This window comes from Suillus bovinus (genome assembly GCF_016758785.1).
Source record: "Suillus bovinus strain UH-Sbo-P2 chromosome Unknown EDB93scaffold_50, whole genome shotgun sequence".
In the NCBI taxonomy this organism is placed as follows: domain Eukaryota; kingdom Fungi; phylum Basidiomycota; class Agaricomycetes; order Boletales; family Suillaceae; genus Suillus; species Suillus bovinus.
Genome location: NW_024542106.1, coordinates 224,954 through 244,505, shown reverse-complemented (window position 1 = coordinate 244,505; position 19,552 = coordinate 224,954). Strand labels below are relative to the sequence as shown.

At 47.8% G+C, this 19,552-nt stretch overlaps 6 protein-coding genes across 6 annotated transcripts; 4 read left to right on the top strand and 2 right to left on the bottom strand.

Annotated features, from left to right (window-relative positions):
• The first annotated feature begins 342 nt into the window (after positions 1–342).
• Positions 343–2,472, top strand: EDB93DRAFT_1161760 (glycosyltransferase family 69 protein). Its single transcript, XM_041450053.1, has 6 exons — positions 343–669; positions 729–1,063; positions 1,113–1,545; positions 1,594–1,647; positions 1,697–2,065; positions 2,120–2,472. The coding sequence occupies exons 2-6, from the start codon at positions 769–771 to the stop codon at positions 2,277–2,279; spliced, it is 1,311 nt and encodes a 436-aa protein (XP_041305276.1). The 5' UTR covers positions 343–669; positions 729–768; the 3' UTR covers positions 2,280–2,472.
• A 265-nt stretch (positions 2,473–2,737) lies between these two features.
• On the bottom strand, positions 2,738–5,865 carry EDB93DRAFT_679737 (uncharacterized protein). Its single transcript, XM_041457087.1, has 17 exons — positions 5,733–5,865; positions 5,446–5,677; positions 5,257–5,383; positions 5,081–5,199; positions 4,958–5,022; positions 4,826–4,908; positions 4,745–4,769; positions 4,640–4,693; positions 4,399–4,586; positions 4,253–4,347; positions 3,998–4,201; positions 3,800–3,944; positions 3,738–3,751; positions 3,563–3,678; positions 3,421–3,509; positions 3,236–3,370; positions 2,738–3,182 (listed from the first exon to the last, which is right to left on the bottom strand). Exons 2-17 carry the CDS (start codon positions 5,597–5,599, stop codon positions 2,855–2,857), a joined length of 1,941 nt encoding a protein of 646 aa, XP_041305275.1. The 5' UTR covers positions 5,600–5,677; positions 5,733–5,865; the 3' UTR covers positions 2,738–2,854.
• A 513-nt stretch (positions 5,866–6,378) lies between these two features.
• EDB93DRAFT_679909 (acid protease) lies at positions 6,379–8,245 on the bottom strand. The gene is made up of 7 exons (XM_041457088.1): positions 7,858–8,245; positions 7,627–7,805; positions 7,544–7,573; positions 7,323–7,489; positions 6,806–7,274; positions 6,605–6,748; positions 6,379–6,549 (listed from the first exon to the last, which is right to left on the bottom strand). Exons 1-7 carry the CDS (start codon positions 8,043–8,045, stop codon positions 6,458–6,460), a joined length of 1,269 nt encoding a protein of 422 aa, XP_041305274.1. The 5' UTR covers positions 8,046–8,245; the 3' UTR covers positions 6,379–6,457.
• Positions 8,246–9,591: 1,346 nt separating this feature from the next.
• Positions 9,592–10,664, top strand: EDB93DRAFT_1089850 (glycoside hydrolase family 61 protein; the record flags this gene model as incomplete). Its single annotated transcript, XM_041446238.1, has 3 exons — positions 9,592–10,036; positions 10,091–10,224; positions 10,278–10,664. 3 exons carry the CDS (start codon positions 9,592–9,594, stop codon positions 10,662–10,664), a joined length of 966 nt encoding a protein of 321 aa, XP_041305273.1.
• A 1,935-nt stretch (positions 10,665–12,599) lies between these two features.
• Positions 12,600–14,091, top strand: EDB93DRAFT_1089783 (putative tartrate-resistant acid phosphatase type 5 precursor; the record flags this gene model as incomplete). Its single annotated transcript, XM_041446230.1, has 7 exons — positions 12,600–12,735; positions 12,788–12,943; positions 12,991–13,046; positions 13,103–13,318; positions 13,371–13,475; positions 13,530–13,887; positions 13,937–14,091. 7 exons carry the CDS (start codon positions 12,600–12,602, stop codon positions 14,089–14,091), a joined length of 1,182 nt encoding a protein of 393 aa, XP_041305272.1.
• Positions 14,092–14,399: 308 nt separating this feature from the next.
• Positions 14,400–19,140, top strand: EDB93DRAFT_1161734 (uncharacterized protein). The gene is made up of 17 exons (XM_041450052.1): positions 14,400–14,669; positions 14,726–14,789; positions 14,842–14,961; positions 15,031–15,418; positions 15,476–15,579; positions 15,640–15,783; positions 15,837–15,958; positions 16,007–16,096; positions 16,174–16,253; positions 16,318–16,844; positions 16,937–16,969; positions 17,002–17,443; positions 17,475–17,920; positions 17,976–18,254; positions 18,307–18,475; positions 18,524–18,717; positions 18,778–19,140. The coding sequence occupies exons 1-17, from the start codon at positions 14,443–14,445 to the stop codon at positions 18,982–18,984; spliced, it is 3,636 nt and encodes a 1,211-aa protein (XP_041305271.1). The 5' UTR covers positions 14,400–14,442; the 3' UTR covers positions 18,985–19,140.
• The last annotated feature ends 412 nt before the right edge of the window (positions 19,141–19,552 follow it).

Genomic DNA, 19,552 nt, shown 5'->3' with positions numbered 1-19,552 from the left:
GGGATGCGACGAGGCAATATTGATGTCGTCGTTAGGAATGTTATACACACAGTCTACGTAGAGAGTTCTGCCTCCCACATAGTTCTATGGGAGTGCTTTTAAGTCCATTTTGTCGCGAACGTCACTCGCTGAATGAGGTTACGCCTCAGAACAAGCTGACGACAGCACTACACGGAGGGAGGAAGCGACAGTTTATTGGTGCGATTGAGTGGGGTATGGAGTAGCGGAGTGCGTGGACGTGATATTCATTAGACGGAAGCACAAGAATTCGACGATGTTCAACACCAAGGTCCAAGATCACGCGGTCATGTCTAAAAATAAACCGCAGTTACATGGGCTCGAGAACTCTTAAAAAGATTCTCGGTTCGGAATCAATGCGCAGTACACCGACCCTAATATTGTGCGCCCGCTGATCGCAATGCTTCAATTTCATCCCCCATGTCTTCTCTCCCTTATGCCGGCCGTCTTCTCAGGAAACTAAATGTCCCCTTCATCACTCGTTTCCTTCTCGCAATAAAGCGCAACCCTACTCTCTTCTCCTTCTCCATCTTCCTGGCAATTTACATCGCAACAGAAATCATCTTCTCCATATCATTTTTCGCGGCTCTTACTGGATGGCTACCCGCTTTTCCTGCGACGTGGAGATTCCTGCTTATACTCCTCTTCGTAGTGCCCACATTCACCTTCGTTCAATTATCGCGACTTCTAATTCCACTACTTTCAAACAGATTGGATGGAGGCGTGGGCATCTCCGAGCAAGGATATGGCATGCTTCAGCGACACCCTATCGACAGCCCCTTCGACGTTGCTGACGAAGAACACGCGTTGCTAGAAACAGCCGAAGATGGTAGTGAGCGCTCTTCTAGGCCTGTATCTCCGACTGCGCATCTGGTGGCGCATCAGACTCATAAATCATGGTGGATACAGCTTATAATATACACCATCCTGTTTTGTGTGAGTACATGGGTCGGAGCGCATTATGAACAGCCAGGCGATGTGCGCTATAGAGATGCAGTCCAGTCCGCCGTTGCACATCCGTTAAGACAAGGGCATGGGAAACAAGGCAAGCTTCTTCGAATCTGTTGATGCGAAGGTAGCTTATCTATTTTCAGAAAAAATATTCATCGCTGCGATATTCTACGACAACGAACTAGTGATACCCTACTGGCACAACTCTCTCATCAAAGCTATTCGTTATCTCGGTCCAGACAACGTCTTCGTCTCTATCGTCGAGAGTTACAGTACTGATACCTCACCTAAGCTTCTTCAAGAACTAGATGCAGACCTTGCACTCATGGGCGTGTCGCGGCGCATACTCACAGGAGACGAGTCCATATCCAGACCTAACTATTTCGGTGGGAGGGAGCGCATCGAATTCTTGGCCGCCACTCGTAACCGCGCACTTGAGCCCCTAATGGAAGGAGGATACGATAAAGTCGTCTTCTCGAATGACATATTTATTGAACCCGAGTCTTTGGTGGAGTTACTGGAGACGAATGATGGAAACTACGATATGGCATGCGGTCTAGATTTTGGGCATTTTGGGTACACTCATCCAGCTTCCTCTATTCCCATCATTCTAATATCTCTCAGCGCATATGATATGTGGGTTCTCCGAGATCGACAAGCAAAGCTCACAAGTGGAATGTGAGCGCGAATTTCATATTCTTGAAACCATGTCTAATTCGACTTGAAGATGGCCATATTTCTTTGACGAAGCAGACTATCGCGCGATGCAGACAGATTCTCCCGCGCCTGTATTTTCCTGCTGGAATGGTATCGCTGTCTTCGCTGCAGATCCTCTCATTCCTGTACCCTTACGCTCCAACCGCACGCTTTCCACCGACCCTTTACCGTACGAACTACCCTCGACACACCCAGCTGCACAAGATCTTTCCATGCGCGGTCCCAGTCCCGCTCTGACACCCCCAATACAGTTCCGCGTATCTGCTCCGGGAGAATGTTTTTCGTCCGAAAGTTTCTTATTGCCATATGACCTGAGGCGACAGTTTAATCTGCAGCACATATACGTCAACCCAAGGGTAATCACTGCATACAAGTGGAGGTATGTTCCTATCGATGCTGTCGGGACCGTGGCTTATGAATCATCCTTGCATAGATATTATGCATACTTCAAATGGTTTATGCGCCATCCTGTACTCCGGTGGTGGATCGAAAAGGTGTACAACGGGGCATGGATGGCGAGAAGTGTCTTTGTTGTGGGCGATGCTACTCAGGTGTATCGATGGGATGGGGGGGATTGTCATCCGTGGTATTGAGCCAGACAATTTAGACGCACCAGCTATGGACTGCATATATGGTACCACCTAGAGCGCTGCAGTATTACCGCCTGCATCATACATAATACTTATTAATACAGTTTGTACATCACCCAAAGATGGATTCGACTAGGCTATATTATCGTCTCGTCGGGTGGAGGTTGAAATTTCAAAGTTCGTGGTTTGACTTCAAGTTAGCTTGCAACCTGTGAACCTCTACACTCGAATCGGGGGCCGGGAAGGAAAGGAGCCTAACAGGGACTATTCTTTCTATGTCCTCTGGAACTTTTAGGTTAGCAGAGCCTGAGGATGGAGGCGGCATTCAGAAAATTTGCATATGAAAACAAGGCAGAGTGCATTACAGTGTCTGCTACGCAGCTATAGTAGGTCGGTTCTACATCAAAGCTATGATCTAACATGTTGTACAAAGGTCAAATTGTACTTCGAATGCGAAGACATTCTGGTATATGTATGATGTACGTCAGGCGGAACTTCAGATACTACTGCAAGTGGTAACAGAGCTGCAATCTCACAACACCCACCAACGCGGTAAAAATATACCCTGTAGACGCATCTCACCATGACTCATCTGGTATTAGATCAACAGTCGGAATCTGTGCTCGAAGAGCGGAAATCTCCTTTGTGTCGATGCGATGTAATTCCATTAGCTCGATGATTTTACTCAAGGTATCGCGGTCTGCGCGTTCCAGGAACGTCAATTTCCTACCGTATTCCTGAATCTGATTATGGACATCTCCGCTTGTTGGTGATTCACAATAGGATTTGACTGCGACCTTGATAACCCTACGAGACACTTCCTGGCTGTCCAACAGGAGATGAAGTGTCTGTAGCACGAGGGTCAAATCAACAATGTAAGCCATAAAGCGCTGGAGCACCACGCCGCTGAACAGGATGTGTTAATATTCTCTCAGTCAACGATAAGTAGCGGCACGTACGACAGCTTGTACACGTCGTACACCCATTTCGCGACTACCACACCTGCCGCTATCGGCAATACGATGGGAGCCACAGGTCCTGCCAGGACAGCCACGATGCCTGCAACGGCTCCCACCGTAGACAGTCCAGAAGCCCTGTGAATGATCATGAGATACAACGCAATTCATACGGAGGAATAGCCTACATAGTCCGATCAGGATTAGTAGCAGGTCCAACATCCAGCGTGTCGACCATATTTACCACCACAGTCCTGAATTCACGACTCTCCAAGTACTGTACACAAATCACGTCAGAACATGTGCGGTAATAATGAAAATAGACATTACATGATGAGGGTCATGGAAGTTCCACACCTTGACGATGTCAGTGTGAAGCACACGTAGGCAGTCCGACATCCTACGGTCCTGAAATGCTGCGCATGATGTAAGTGCCTTCCAATATTCTGTAATATATGGAAGCTCAGATTGCGCTCATGAAAACTAAGGTAGCATCAAGACGAACTTCTCTTGCCAACCCTAACATCACATAAATTTTCAGATAAGAATGATGCAAATGAGGCTCACTCGATTGATGCTTTAATTTTGAGTCCAGGATCCACTCGCTGGGCTATGGAAGTCATCACCGATGCGTCGCCCGCAACATGCTTACAAACATGCTCTTCAGTTATTTGGATTAGACGAGCCAGCGTCTCTGCATGCTCCTTGTTTGCTGCGTTTTTTTATCATGAAGAGCATTAAATACGATAACAGTCTGATACTCACTGGAGACCGTGGCATGCGGAACATCCGGTCCTGCGAATTTCTCTAGGGGTTCAATGCAGATTTCATTCAACTCGGCGTCCACTTTGTCCTTGATGAGTTCCTTGATGGCGTTGGGGTTCAATTCCATGAGAGATGACTCATCTAGAGTACGATTGACGCGGTTGATGAACCTATCATATTTAGTGAAAACAACAACGACAGGAACTTGACCGCGGGTGAGCTCTAATATACAAGAGACACTTTCGATTCACTCACTATTCCCAAGCTTTCCACCACGCTTCAATGTCAAGAATTCTTCCGTGCCTGTCTCCAGTAAACGCCCGCCTGCGCGGGGTATTTCAAAGCAAAGCCTTCCGTGCATTGTCAGCTAGTTATGAGAATCATTGAGATACAAGCCCTACCAAACAGCGTGCAGCTGGTCTTCCAAAGACATCTCTTTTCGACGGTCAATGAAATCTCGAACTATGTTCACGTTGCGTTCCTCGCCCGGTTCAAAACCTTTGCTATCGTGAAGAACAAACCTGTCGTTCTGCGGTGAGACAAACTCGTGGTCGATGTCGGCTTCGCCTGGTTTATGAGTCGAAGGTATCTATTGAAACAGAATGAGTAACCCTCTGTGACATGGTTTCGTGAGTAACCCACCGCTTCGTGTACTCCGAAGGCGCGGTTGATGAGCGAGGATTTGCCAACACCGGTCTATTGAAGCACCTCATCAATACTGGTATGAGATCAACGAAACTCCAATACCTTTCCTATCACTAGAATTCGGAATCTGGGGAGTCCTTAATGTCAACCTGGATAACACATATCATGTTCATCCTAGCTCACCGAGGACAAATCTGAACGATCTCATCGGTGGTAGGCCGTAGCTCCCGTGTTGTATCGGAGGCAGAATCAGGTTGCTTTGCATGCTAATCTACGACTCAGAGGCGGTTTCCAATAGAAAACATGTATCCACACCTCGGTTAATGTGTTCCCGGAAAGTGTGACTACGATCTTGATGTTGTCATGAGACTTGTGGTATTCTGTGTCATCGAGGTGAGTACATTATTGAAGCGAAACCGGGGTTCATAGCTACTCGACCTTGTCTTGCATTGGATGTGCGAAGTATGTCATCCAGATCGATGTCCTCATGGGCAATCTTTCGAAATCGTCTCTTGTACTGTAAACGTAAGGAAAACGTATCCTCCAGAGAAAGCTTGCTAGAACAAGATAGCAATTTAGTTAGCACGCTCGATCTGGTCTCTCAGGTCCCTTACATTGGTGGGGAAAACGTCTGTCGCATAGTCTTTCCTGCATCGTGATCAATTTGCCTCAGAAATTTGCCGATCCGTGCTTCAGCAGACTCTAGATTCTTTTCTGAATGGCTGAAATCGATAGAGATGCCTAGTTTGATAGTTGGTGGGATCAGCGAGCTTGATCATGCAACTAGTGCGAGAATTGTGTACCAGAGATATGGATAGCGCAGGGAGCGGTTGAGGTGTGATTACTAGGGTTTGGCATCCTGCTCAATTCTTGATTCGAGTTGGAGAAAAGCCTGAGCCTCGGTTGTGCTGAATTGGGTCGGGGTTGGACGCAGACCATGCACAAAGTGTGGATCATGCGCCAAATCCTGTGGTACGGGCGCTTGCAGAGTTCACACACTGGCACTGACTCGGAGAGCTCGAGCAGGCACGAGCGCTTTCTGGCCGCTTCGTTACTTTGCCATTACACCCTCACTGTAGGAAAAGCGAACCCAGGAAGAATGGACAGAAAATTCACAGCACAAGGGAAAACCCAGAAAAAATGAAATAGCGACGGAGAAAGGTGCGAAGCATTAATAAGGTTTGAACACTGGTTATGGTGACCGATAAGATCAAGAGAGTAATTGGCAATTGGCACGTTTTACAAAACGTCGACCTAGCTAGCTTTCACGACGACATATGACGCTTGTGGTAGGAAGAGACTTGGAATTCGACGAAATATTGGTAGCTAGTCGTTATGATCTGAGTATTTGTTCTCATAGCGCACAGCTAATGCCTTCGTGTTCACGTCGCCCCTTGCTTGTACCTCTTCCCTCAGGCCTCAGCTCTACGATGACATGGACATGTACCAGTCAGTTATTTGCACTCAAGGTGACAACCACGCGTGCGCAACGCGTATATATGTTGCCGACACTAGAATCGACGAGTATACCAGGGACACTTGCCTGCACGATTATTGGGCATATCCGTTACGCCAAATGTACAAAGTACATACCCGTCCACCTGTCTAATCGAACGCCAGACTCTAGGGGAAAGACCATTCTGCTCCGCTATTCTTGAAACCGGCACATGTTTGTTCGATGTCGACATCCGTTGCGATGTAGATACAGGTATCATAAAGTCACGGCCCATCTTGGCTTCGTATAACATGGAAGTTCGTACGGAGAGGTATACATACATGCACTTGGGGTATTAATCGATGCATCCACGAGTTACATCAAGCAAGTTCTGCAAATCCTACCCTCGTGTTTGCGTAATCAAACACTGAATAAACGTTCTGAAGAAATACATCGCCAACAATTGTGAAATCTGCAGTGAGTATAAGTAACATCATCATGTCCAAGATATCGCAGGCTGTACACACTCATTTCTGCAGACGCAGCAATCCCAGCTAAGCAGTCGGCGTAATCAACGTCTGGCCCGAGGTTGTACGTTTCCGTAGAGACTTTGAAGGCACGGGTGCCGAACGTGAATGTAGGCACGGTGGAGTTAATGGTATCACACGGAACTGCGCAGACACAGACATTGATCAACTTGAAGACCGTGGAATAAATAACAAGCTTACTTGTCCAGTATGTATCGTCGCCTTCCGTGTGGGCCGTAGCTCCGGATATGTTCGCGTAGTAACTTTGTGCGATTGAATAGGACGTGATGACGAAGGTGGTCCCGGTATCAATGATGGCATCAGCGGCTTGCGACTCAATGACCTCCTGTCCCAACCTTGAAATGGCACCTAGCTTTACCTGCCAGTACCCTTTTTTCGTCACAGGAACATAAGTAAGTGTGTCGGAGTGGTAGAGATCAGTATTTGTTCCTCCAACAACCATTTCGCTATCTCCTGGAGTAGTAGATAACTTGAACCCAATGACGCTTTGTGGCAGTTTTCCACTTTCGTCCAGTGTTTGGAAGAGTGGAGATCCCTCGAACTCCGATATTTCGCGGAATGCCAGACCGGAAAGACCGTCAGGGGGGAAATTGTCCTTACTGAACTCTGGCGAATATATCCATGCGGCGCCGAGAGTCTGATCATCGGCCTGAAAAACTAAATTAGTAGAGAGAAGTGAACACTCGTGACAACTAACTTCGTAACCCCCAACAAAAACGTCATCAACGTACTCCTCGCCCGCTGTCTCTCCAGCGCCGTACGTGAGTACGAACGGTTGACCTGAATCCTTGGAAAACGAAGATGCAGCAGGGTCGTATGCTGTATGGCCGTCACAAGCAACACCGCATTCAGTAGATGGAAGGACTACACGAACATTGGTGTCAGCGCGGGATGAAGAAATATACTTCTGAGACTCACAGAGGTCTGAGCTGCCAGTATCGAACACCACTTCAGAATGTCAAAGTTATACAACATCACATCGTAGAATTAATCAAACGAACCTGTAAACGTTTTTGGGGGCGTACCCACCTCGATCTCGCCGTACCAGAGGTCTGATTTATAATTGACAAGAGATACGTTTCCATTCCGCTTTGCAACTGAGTGAACGTCGAAGCGACTACTCAACGGGTGAGGAGACCCGGTGTTCCGTTGGTAGGCTCCCATGGTGGCACTGTACTTGCTAGTTGACGTCAAGCTGATGAATTTAGTGAAAGAAAGAATCCCAAACATACTGATGTACAAAGCCCAGCTGTCCCCACACAGCCTTCGGATCAAACACTTTGGAGTAGTTGCCGGCAGTTGATCTAGAGTTGAGGGGAATGCGTTTTGTGTGACCCATGTTAGAATGAATATTTGGCGGAGGAGTGGGTGACCCGACAACTGCTACTACAAAAAGCGTGCAGATTGCAGTAAACTTCATCTTGTAGGTGTGTCAAAATGGTGTTGTAAGATGAGAGAAGGGAGGAGACGACCAGATTTTAACATGCGTGTCGAGAAAGCCACCGTCATCGTGTCTGAGCATGAATGCAAGCTTTCAGTTTGGACTAAAGGTAGACTTTGGGTAGACCTGGGATGAAGTCACGTGCTCCCGGTCGTATCAGGCGTTGGCTTGTGGCTGGTCCTAAACAAACTGTCTTCAATACGGCGTTCTTAGGTATGGCGAACTCATGATATTTGCTGTCACAGCCGTGCCAACGAAGTACGTGAATCAACCGGAACACGCATCTTTTTCATGTGGATATCCTTATTTTGCAGTGGTTCGATCGATGTCTTGACTTCTTCTGGTGATCAGTGCACCTGGAAACTCTCCACTTGTAGCAATGCTTTGGGCGGAAATGGAGCTTGGCGCATAATACTCTTTCTCCATGGCCGACAGCTTTCACTTGGACATCGCAGCATACAGAGTGCCAGCATGGGCCCTTGACCTTGCCACGACAACAAACTCAAGGTGGCTTACCGACGTTGTCGGCTCAAACCCGTCTTGCGCCTGGTCATCCACAAATTTAACAGGGACCATAATTAGGGGAAGTCCCAATGATACGTCGTAAGGTACACTAGGCGTCAGGACGCAGATTTGGAACCATATAAATGAAACTCCATCCATTATCTTAGTCTTACCGAATATCAGGAGCAAAGCTGACGAACTGCATATATAATACATTGCCAACGTCGAATCTCAACGATCTGTCAGAGTCATTAAGTAGCTGCAACTAGGCAGCAGTCGATTGATTCGCACAATTTCACCGTGATACAAATCAGTCTGCTTCTAGTTGAACGGTTGATAGGGTATGGAGACAGTTCCCGGAACCTAGAATAACAAAGAACGTCTTCGTGAGTTAAACGTTATATATGGAACTCGATGGAAGACCAGCAGGTACCGCGGACATGCGGCGGACATGAGGCTCGCAGGTAAAATGGATGGTGCAGGTGATCAATCAGATCTATAATTCCATCAGCTCAGGCAGCTTGTACACGCACGCAATGAGTTGATCGATACCTGAGGACTTGGAGAGTACTTGTACGTAGTTGGTAGTAATTAGTACTTAAGTAAAGGATGACCGCAAAAATTTGATGTAACATCTAATCATATCTTACGGAAGCAGGGCCCACGCCCAAGGCACGCCGCTTGTCCACCATGGTTGTCCTTCCCCAGCTGCTCAAATACAATAGAAAGTTTAAATTTGATGGTTACACCCATATGTACGCATATATAGGCGCAACCACGTTGCGTCCTCGCACCCGCATTTACTTATTTTTTTCCCCGCAACATCCCCACCGTGGTATACTACCACGACGTGCCTTCTCCTCACGCTGTGTGCGAGCCTTGTCACCCCTTGTGTGCGTTTTTCCACCAATCTAACTTCAATCTACCGTCCTTCCATTACACGCATCTTTTTCAAAACCTGGTATAAAACTCAAAGTCCCTCCGCTGTGATATTCTTGAAGCACTAGGTCACCGACGTGCCATGTCTTACTGCTCGTACCAGTTTTCCCTACCCCTCCTTGCACTTCTTCCACTTGTTTCAGCCCATGGATATGTCGCACAAGTAGCAATCGATGGCACAGACTACTTTGGGAACCCTCCCAATGCCAACCCCGTTCCCAGCATCGTCAGACAGATCAATAATGTCGCACCCGTGAAGGGTGCTTCCAACCCGTATCTGAATTGCGGACAAGATGCTCAGCTCGCATCACTTGTCGCCAACGCCAACCCATCCAGTCAGTTGCAGTTTTGGTGGAAGGGTGGTGACGGCAGCAATTGGCCCCATAATATCGGTCCCATCATGACTTACATGGCTCAGTGTGTCAACACGACATGCGATCAGTATGATTCAACAAACGCGGAATGGTTCAAGATCGAGCAGACAGGACTGCAGCCAGGCAATACAGTTTGGTACCAGCAAAATATCAGTATGTCTACTCATTCACATCATTCTTTTTTCCATCTGAATGTCGCACGCACAGTGAATGGTGGTCCAGCCAACGTAACTCTTCCTCCAACATTAGCTCCTGGGCAATACCTCATACGACACGAGATCATCGCGCTGCATCTCGCAAATGAGATGGGCGGCGCTGAGTTCTACCCTAGCTGCACGCAGGTGAGCATGTCTGTTTGTAGTCTTATATTCCATCTCAATCGCGTCTTCTGCAGGTTAATATTCAGGGCGACCAATCGAGCGTCGCATCGGCGAGTGATGAAGTCACTTTTCCAGGCGGGTACAGCGATAACGATCCAGGAATTTACGACCCAACGATTTTTGACACGCCTGTGCAGTACACGTTTCCTGGGCCTCCAGTTGTCTCGTTCGCTGCATCGCCGTCAAATACTTCGTCACCGACATCCTCCAATTCTAGCTCGACTACTACGGGTACACCCGTGCCCTCTTCAACTGCGTCGGGCAGTGGAGGCGGAGTGCAGTGCCAAGTGAGCACGGCGCAAGCTGCTTTTTCTATGTATGCACGTCAGCCACGGAGTGTGTCAAGAGTGATGAGGCGTTGGTGGGAGAGTTTAACCAGCTTGTCGTCAATAGCCTCATAGTATCTCACCGATCAGAGAGCCATTACGATTGTAGAGACGGGTATACTTGGGGGTAGCGGTTTTTGTGTTTTTGTTGGGTTCATTACTGTGTTGTTGTTCAATTACCGTACCAGCTCCAAGTTAAACTGCTGGTTGTAGATTATATCAGATTGTGAAGTAGCCACCATGTTATCCCACCGTAGGTAGTGCGATTATATAGATCAAACTTTGTGAACGTTCATCCTCATCTTAGGAGAGGACAGCCATGTGACTCGACACATGATGAAAATGCACAGAGCGATCCTTCTCGACTATGTAAGGAAGCCTATGGCTTTGGCGTTGCACAGTTCACCGGCACTGCTCTCGTGCATATCTATTCTGCATTGTTTGATCGCCGCTCGCGTCACTCAAACGTTTATCGCCGAACTAGCTGCTCCGAATTCTTCTTCGACCTCTGCGCGCTTTCACCCAAGTCTATGTGCACCAGCGCTTAGTATCGACGGACGGACTTTGATTGGAGTCACTGCCACGACACTTATGCTTGAGCAACAGCACTCCTTCATACACAGGCTACTTTTTGACTTCTTCATCCCCTCGCCACCCCCTCCCATACAGAACTTGAGTGTGTAGTGTAGCACCTCCTTGACGATGATTTACATGTGATGAAATTTTAGATGATGATGAACGACTTACATTCTTGTATCTTTGATTTTCTGGGTGAGATGAGGGTGCAATATAAAATTATTACTACCAATGACGAAGACATGTATATGAACATTGATGCATATATGATGGTAGGGCAGTGTGTACGAGGTGGAGTTACAAACTAGGATCAGAAGGAAAGATCCAGGATGCAGTCGAAGTCACCGGAGGAAAATGTGAAGGCCGCGCCTTGAATAGCGATGACTAAGGATTGATGGGAAGAGGCAACGAGGGATGGGATGTTTGACTACAAGCGCGATGGGGATCTGGGGCTAAATCTTGGTGTGGACGTGCCACCCTGTCTTGATGCGCTGTTTTACTCGACTGGCGGCGACGGCATAGCTAGGCTGCGGGTACCAGGAAACAGCCATTCGAGCCACGGCCTGCGAAATCACAGGTTGGGCCGCCAATTGCCAAAGAGATCACGGGCATGTGCATTTCCTGCATTATCCACCCTGAGCTGGTAACAGTGCACGCAAAGGCAAAATGGAGAGATTATAAGCATGCCAACTTGACATTGAGGGATGATGAGAAAATTTTTGTTGACAGAGGGAGTAGACACTAGTGAGATGTAAACATCATCACTAGGCACAATCAGGCATGCCATGCTGGGCACTGGGTGTCGTCTGAATAGATGTGAGAGAAAGAGTCCGTACTTGACGAAAGGTTGAAAACATAGAAGCAGCTGATTATGTCAGCGGTTATTGTGTTAGTTGCCTAAACCTCAGGCGTTACTTTCGGAACCAATACTAGTGGTCTATTAGACGCTCCCGCTACTTCCGCAGTTCCTTAACTCTCCATGCATTATCACACGCAATGGCTCTCGTGACATCCATTATTTCCATTTACAGGCCTCATCGAGCCACACCGTCATAGGTTCACATGATATTGCGCTCAGCTTCAGCGCTAACGAATGTTCCTGCCTACACGCATATGACGATGATTCCTCGTGGTAATTACACGTTTGTTGGTTTTTTTACGACTCGCAAGACGGGTCGCAGGCATTTTGAGGCACACATCGAACGTGGTCGAACAACTTATTCATCCGCAAATCATTGGCTTGAACTCAACTGGTGCGCCGCAACTGAGCCTGGCAGATGTGAAATATTCATCTTCAATCTTTCACGCGGTTTGACACATCCCCGTCGGCTGTGCTAATAGCACTCCTATATCTTGAGTGATAGACGCGAAACTTGCTACCCCGCCAGACGGCTTCATTTTATAACCGTTTTTCAATAACTTGCCATTTCTGCAATGAAGAACTGGTGTCGCTTGTCTTTCCTGGCGCTTCTTGCCCTACAAGAAGTGGTCCTTGCAGAATATGTGAAAACCAAGAGATCAACTGTCGCTCCAGTCGGCGCAGAGGTTCTGACGGTGGGCGTTATTGGGGGTGAGCAATCATGTCTGATCAGCAGGAACAATCATTGACCAGGACTTCGTAGATTATGGTTGGACAGGATGGACACCGAGTCCTCCACACTTCTGCCTTGAAGTGCTTCCAGAGCTACAGGCTGCTGGACTCGTTATTCCCAACGAAGTCCTAAACGATTGTGATCCTGGAGACATAATGTACCTAACCAATGCCACTGCTTTGCAAGGTGAGTACCCCTACTTTTTCAATACAACGTAGCTAAGCCATATGAAGTCGAAACATCATCGTATGTCGGACAAATATGCGCGATCAAAAACTGCACTGCATTTGTACGTGAGCTTTGAACGTAGTCTTGGATGAAACGCTTATCTCGAAATAATTGCAGGTCTCTGTTGGTGACAACTTTTATGATAGCGGTGTTGATTTTACCACTGGCGGAATAAAACGTTTCCAAGAAGCGTGGGTCGATATGTACAGCCAAGGAGTCTTTGAGAAATCTCCTTGGTATCAATGTCTCGGCAATCATGATGTTGTGAAAGGTCAGAGTGGCATCGACTTCCAGACTCAAGTTGCTCCACTTTATGACCCTCGTTGGAACTTTGTGGGTTCAGCATACCTGGACCTTTGGAACATCTGCTGAACGCTTCTGTCAGGGAACACAAGGGCTTCCATATTGGACGTACGATTTGACAGGCAGTGATTGGACTGCTACTTTCGTTGTCTTGGACTCAGATTGCTTCCTGAGCTCGTATATAAAGGTTGTGGATTTTGTCACATGCAAACCAATGACTGATGGATGACGAGTCTTTCAGAATACCTCTGTATATGCGAACCCGTACACGGAAGCCTGCTATGCCGACCGGCAAACGCAGATCGACTTCCTAGCCAATGCATTCGCTGAATCCACGGCTACATGGAAATTCCTTCAACTCCACCACCCTTACGTGTCTTCAGCCGCCAATGAGACAGAACTTGCACCTCTCGTGGAGATTGTTATCCAGCACAATGGGATCGTTCTGAACGGTCATGACCACTGTCTCGCGCATTATTACGCAAATAACACTAACTTCATTCTCTCTGGTGCTGCGGGTTACCCTCAAGCCGGTGACTGCAACTACGGTGTTCCGCTTGGACCGTATGCAAAGTACTTGGCAGCGAATCCAATGGCTGGTATGGTTCTCACTTCCCCATATATTGATTTGGATTAACACTCCCTCAGCGGCGAACGGTTTCGTGACAATGGATATTAGCAGCCAGGTCATAAATGTTGAATATTACGTGCGGGACATGAGTTTCGAGAACGGGGATTTATACCCTGTTCAGTACGATCTCAACCCTTCATATGCATTCCAGATCACAGAGCACGCAACATAACCATTTTCTGAAAATCTGAAGATTTTTGGGTCACATCGTCCATATTTTTTGTGCATGGTTGACGCCACCAGGATAATATTTTATTTGCACTTTGAACCATAGCAACAGATTATCTTTTTTTCAGTCTTCCCTGTATATCTGATAGACGAAGACACTTGTTTCTTTATTTGACGTTGAGACTCGGTTGCCTTTGTAAAATGAGTGCCTGTTGTCCTTTCAAAGTACTTCTGCTTTGAGTCAAAGCTCCCGAAAACAGCGCGACACGCGACGTGATGGCACGCGTTCAATACACTGTCACGTCACGCCTCCTCTCTCACATCTCGCTGTCGAGCACCTTGACACTTGAGCAGTATGGCCGTCTTCGACGATGTGCACTATATTCTTTCCTCTTCTATACCGGCCGAACAGCGTAAGGAACTTTCGGGCTTGCTAGACCTTAATGGCGCAACGAGCGCACCACCACACACCCACCTTATTGCCCTTGCTGGATCGTACACTCAGCACGAACACGCGGGATCTTTGCATGTAGTATCAGGAATGTGGGTACAGCGGAGCATAGTTCTTGGAAAGCTTCAGCTGTGAGCGTTCTTTGCATCTTAGATTAGTATGAATGGCGACTGATAATCGTTGCCAGTGAACAGTACTATTCACCTGATCCAACAATGATTTTTTCGGGTATCGTTGCCTGTGCCACCGATGTGAGAAAATATTTATTATTCTACGTCGTATGATCTAAACTTCATGCGCAAGCTCTCCCCATCGGACCTCGAAGTTCTCTCAGCAGGGATCACGTCGCTAGGAGGACAATGGCGAACGGGCCTAACGCGGGATGTGACACATCTCTTTGCATTGCATGAACAAAGTGAAAAGGTACTTTCTATCTTTGCTTCATTGCGTACGATGATTCAATTATTCACATTGCTACCCGTGACCGCGCAGTACCAGACTGCCATGCATTTTGCGCCACACACCCACATGTCGGTCCTTACACCGCATTGGTTCGATGACTCAGTTCGCGTTGGACGTCGTGTACCTGAAGGTCCTTACTTATGGCCTGATCCAAAGGTATTGCAACCTGGCGTCCAGGTTACAATGGACGAGGATGATGTAGAAATTGGAGAAAGTGGGAAAAGAAAGAGAAAAAAGAGTGGCGAGACAGGATTGAGCAGTCCTATGGCTACGGAGGAAGTAGAGCGCAGAGAAGGGATCAATGTGTGGGCAGGAAGGAGATTATTATTGTCTTGCTCGCTGGAATTGGGACAAGGCCATCGTGAAGCTGTGGAGGCGAATATACAGAGAGCGGGTGGAACTGTTGTCAAGGTCAAAGGTAAAGTAATTTTGTCCTCGTCGTGACATCTCCCTGACCTTATCTCACATGCCTAAGGCACTAGCACAAATGAGGAAGCACAAGAGAACGAGGAAGCGACACTTGTAGATGAATGCGATGTTTTCGTCACGCGGTACCGCTCTGGGAAGGCATACTTCAAGGTGTTTATCCTGTTTGACTCAAAGACCTCAGCGCAACATCTTACAGTGATCATGTTATAGGCGGCCCGTTCATCTCGTCCGATTTTGGTCGGAAACTTGACTTGGATGTTTCACGTTGATGCGTCTGGCACGCTGAATGATCCCCATGATAGTTTGCTGTGGTACCCAGTTCCAAGAGGAGGTATTCCTGGTTTGAACGAATGCGTGAGCACAATCCATCACGAGCCCTGTGGTTCTTTTTCTCACTCGCCTCTCAGGAAATCACCGTCACCAATTATACTGGTGCCGCGCGAGATTATTTGAAGAAACTTATTCAAATCATGGGCGCAAGGTTCACGCCAAGTATGAGCCAGAGCAACAAGGTTCTGGTAGCTGGCTAGTAAGTGTTTAAAGAAAGCAAATTACCAGTTATACTGATGGCTCATAGTTCTCCTTCACCTAAAACGCAGCGAGCAGTTGCGTGGTCGATACCAATAGTCAATCATACTTGGCTCGAAGATTGTTTTATTGCATGGAAGTGGGTACCTTTGCGCGAACGCTCTCAAGCTATCGTTGTCTTTGTTCTAAATCCACGGGCTGATGGTTTGCGCTTAGGAACCTTACTGTCGGTGTTGATAAATACATTCTCTTTCCCACCGGCGTCGATTTTGGGAAGATGCTCATGACCCCAATTGGTGAGTTTGGACTGCGCTATGTATTTTGAAGTGTTCACTATATGTAATGTGCCATTCCGAATAGGTGGCACAAGTGCGAGCTCTATTTATACGGCGTCAGGGGGACCTGTTCCAGGCGGCCGGGGAGTCGGTCCCATTGATATTGACTCAGAGGAGCAAAGGGATGCGGAGTACCGTAGGGGAATGGTCAATGGGGCGGAGCCCATCACCTCATCCAGAGAGACCCCCAGATCAAACGCCAAAGTCAAGACACCATCCAGCAAGTCGAAGCCAAAGGACATCGATGATGATGGTAGCTCACCTCCAAAAACACCCCAGTCAAAGCGGAAGCGTAATGCTCTCGCTGCTCACCAAACCACGGATACGAATGCGGGAGACGTTAGAGAGGTGGAAATTGCTGTTAATTTCGGCGATGACGAGGATCTCAACGTTAATGACGCTGGTGATATAGCGGCCAGCGTGGTTATGGATGTCGACGATGAACATGTTTCCCCTTCCAAGACACTGAGACATCAGAAGCCGAAGCCGAAATCCTCAGGGAAGTTGAAGAAATCGCTAGATCAGCAACTAACTCTTGAAGACGAGAGCGGCGTGAACAAGTATTGACGGTAGCTCAAGACCTACGAAACCGCGACCACGCAAACGTCCAAGGATCATACGAGAAAGCACTGCGTCTGATGCAGTCTGGTGATGTTGTGGAGGTGTACGAAGGGCTAGTGACCGGGTGGTTCAAAGAATTCCAGGGCAGATCGACGAGAGCTCTGCGGATGACACAGCTCCCCTCAAGGCTGAGACCAAAGCTAGTGGGAAGTCTAAAAATCTCTCTAAATCAAAGGAAAAGACTGAGCCTCACAAATCTGGTCGTCCATCTCCTCGCGAGCGTTCCAACTCTGCGTCAACCCATCTAAGCAGGCCAATCCACAAGTCCTCGACACCAATAAAGACAGGAATGAAACCGAAGCCTAAGCCGAAGGAAACTCCTCAACGCGCCTCATCCTTGTCTGATGATGATGATGATGAAATTTTTGCCCGGCCTGTAAAGCATCACTCTGCTACATCCAGTGCCAAAGTAAGAGCAAAAGAGCCGGAGAAGGAGCCGCTGACTACGTCCTCAAAAGCCGCCAAGGAGAAACAGAATGCTCGCGCTCGATCTCCACCTCTTTCTATTACCCGCTCACCCTTCGCCTCCTGTAACAACATTTAGGACGCCGAAACGTACAGTATCCGTGCTCATTCCACCTCTACTGAAAGACTACTTGTCTCCAAGCCCACGCAAGGACACGCCCACGAACAAAGAAGGAAGGTCAGAGCTTACTAGAACGAACTCCATTCATGCATCTGCTGCCGAGGCGTCAACAAGTGGATCCAAGCGTGGACGTCCTTCGCTATCGAAACCTTCAACTTCAACACCTCTTATGAAGAAAAAGTCGAAGTCCAAAGCGCGTAATCAGTCAGAATCGGAACACGAGGCTGAGGTTTCCGTGGTTCTGGATACTTCTACCTCACGTGGTTTACCAAAGCGCAGTGCTGCCAACAAAGCGACGAGCAAACTGAGAGATGAAATTATGCCCGACGTCGTTAATTACGAGAAGGAGCGCAAGAACGCCAAGCGAAGGCATAGCTCCGGTCTCAATGACTCTTTCATTCCCCTGCGTGACAAAGAGGAAGTCGAAGAGGAACGAGACAAGAAGAAAGCGTAAAGTGGGGAAGGCTCATGCAGAGGACACGGACGATGAAGCAGAGGTCGAGGACATCATTTCTTCATCTATTCCTCGAACAAAGTCAATGTCGAAGACGGGCACAACTGAGGGCAAGGGTACGAAGAAAAGAGCGGAAGAGGGAACGAGTATTGACGAAGCCGAGCCGTCTAAGAGAAAGGGCGCGAGGGCGATTCAGAACAAAAACGTATCGCATGCCAACGATAGTTCTGGCCCCTCTCAAGAATCTGGAGCAGTCAGGGTGATGACGACGGGCATCCAGCTGACTGACGACACTATTAAGGTAAGAAGGTTCTTTGAAATAGAGTATCGACTAATTGACAAACATACAATAGAGGTTGAATAAATTGGGCGCAAAGATGACAACCAAACCCAACGACTGCACGCACCTCATCGCAAAGGGAATAGTCCGTACGGAGAAGTTCTTATGCGCTATCGCAAGTTCCCCGTTTGTGTTAACAGAAGGATGGGTCAATTCGAGCGTGCGAAGTGGCAAACTTCTACGTGAGTAACTGATCCTAAACATCGGTGTTTTCTGATCGACCACTGCAGCGGAAACGGACTTTTTGATATCTGACCCCGAATCGGAACGGAAATGGAACTTCAAGCTCTCCGCTTCTCTCGAGCGCGCTAAACGTGAAGACGGAGGGGAGGGCTTGCTGAAAGGGATGACATTTTATGTGACCCCCAAAGTCGAGATTGACTTGAAGTTGCTCAAAGCTGTCATAGCATCTGCTGGTGGTCAGGTGGGTTGTATTAACACTTGCGTCGAGTACATTGCATCATGACGCTTCGCGCATAATCAGGTTCAGACATCCAAGCCGACGACTCGGATACTAAAGGCGAACAAAAACCGTCACGTGATCTCTTGTCCAGCAGACCAATCGATCTGGCGACCATTGGTCGAGGAAGGATATACTATATATTCCACGGAGCTCATCCTGCTAGCCGTACTTACTCAGGAAAAACGGTGGAAGGATGACAACTGCATCGTTTCCAAGCCTTCCTCGTAAGGTACATGTAGAATACACTCATCTTCTCATTCTCGAAGTGTCATCATACAAACAGACTAGCCAGCTCACGTTTCACAGCTTCCGAAAAGATACACTAGATGCAATGATCAATCAGCCCTTATACTAATTCTTGGCTAAGTCAATCATACGAGTCTTGATTCCAATCGTGTGGTGCGCTTGCGATTGCTCGAGACTGCATGCCTACAATATCGGATCGCCACCACAACGTTAGTCTCGTCACCAGCCGCCTTGTCTTGCGCGAGAGTTGCGGTGGGATGTGGCTCAGACAAGGGTGAGACAAGGCGTCTGGTAACACTTCCTACAGAGCCAACAAAAACGGCGTTCAAACTTCGACCATCACCAAACAGGCAACCGTAGCATTGGTGAGGAGGCGACTGCAGAGTATCAAACGAAGAAAATACTACAAAAGAACAGATTCTGCGATTGAGATACAGCGAAATACATTCTGATATGTAGTGAGACACAGTAAAGTGATCAAGCAAAATCGCCCTTCACAACGATGTCAGTTCTCTCAAAACTTCATCAGTTTGACTGTGGTGGAGTTGAC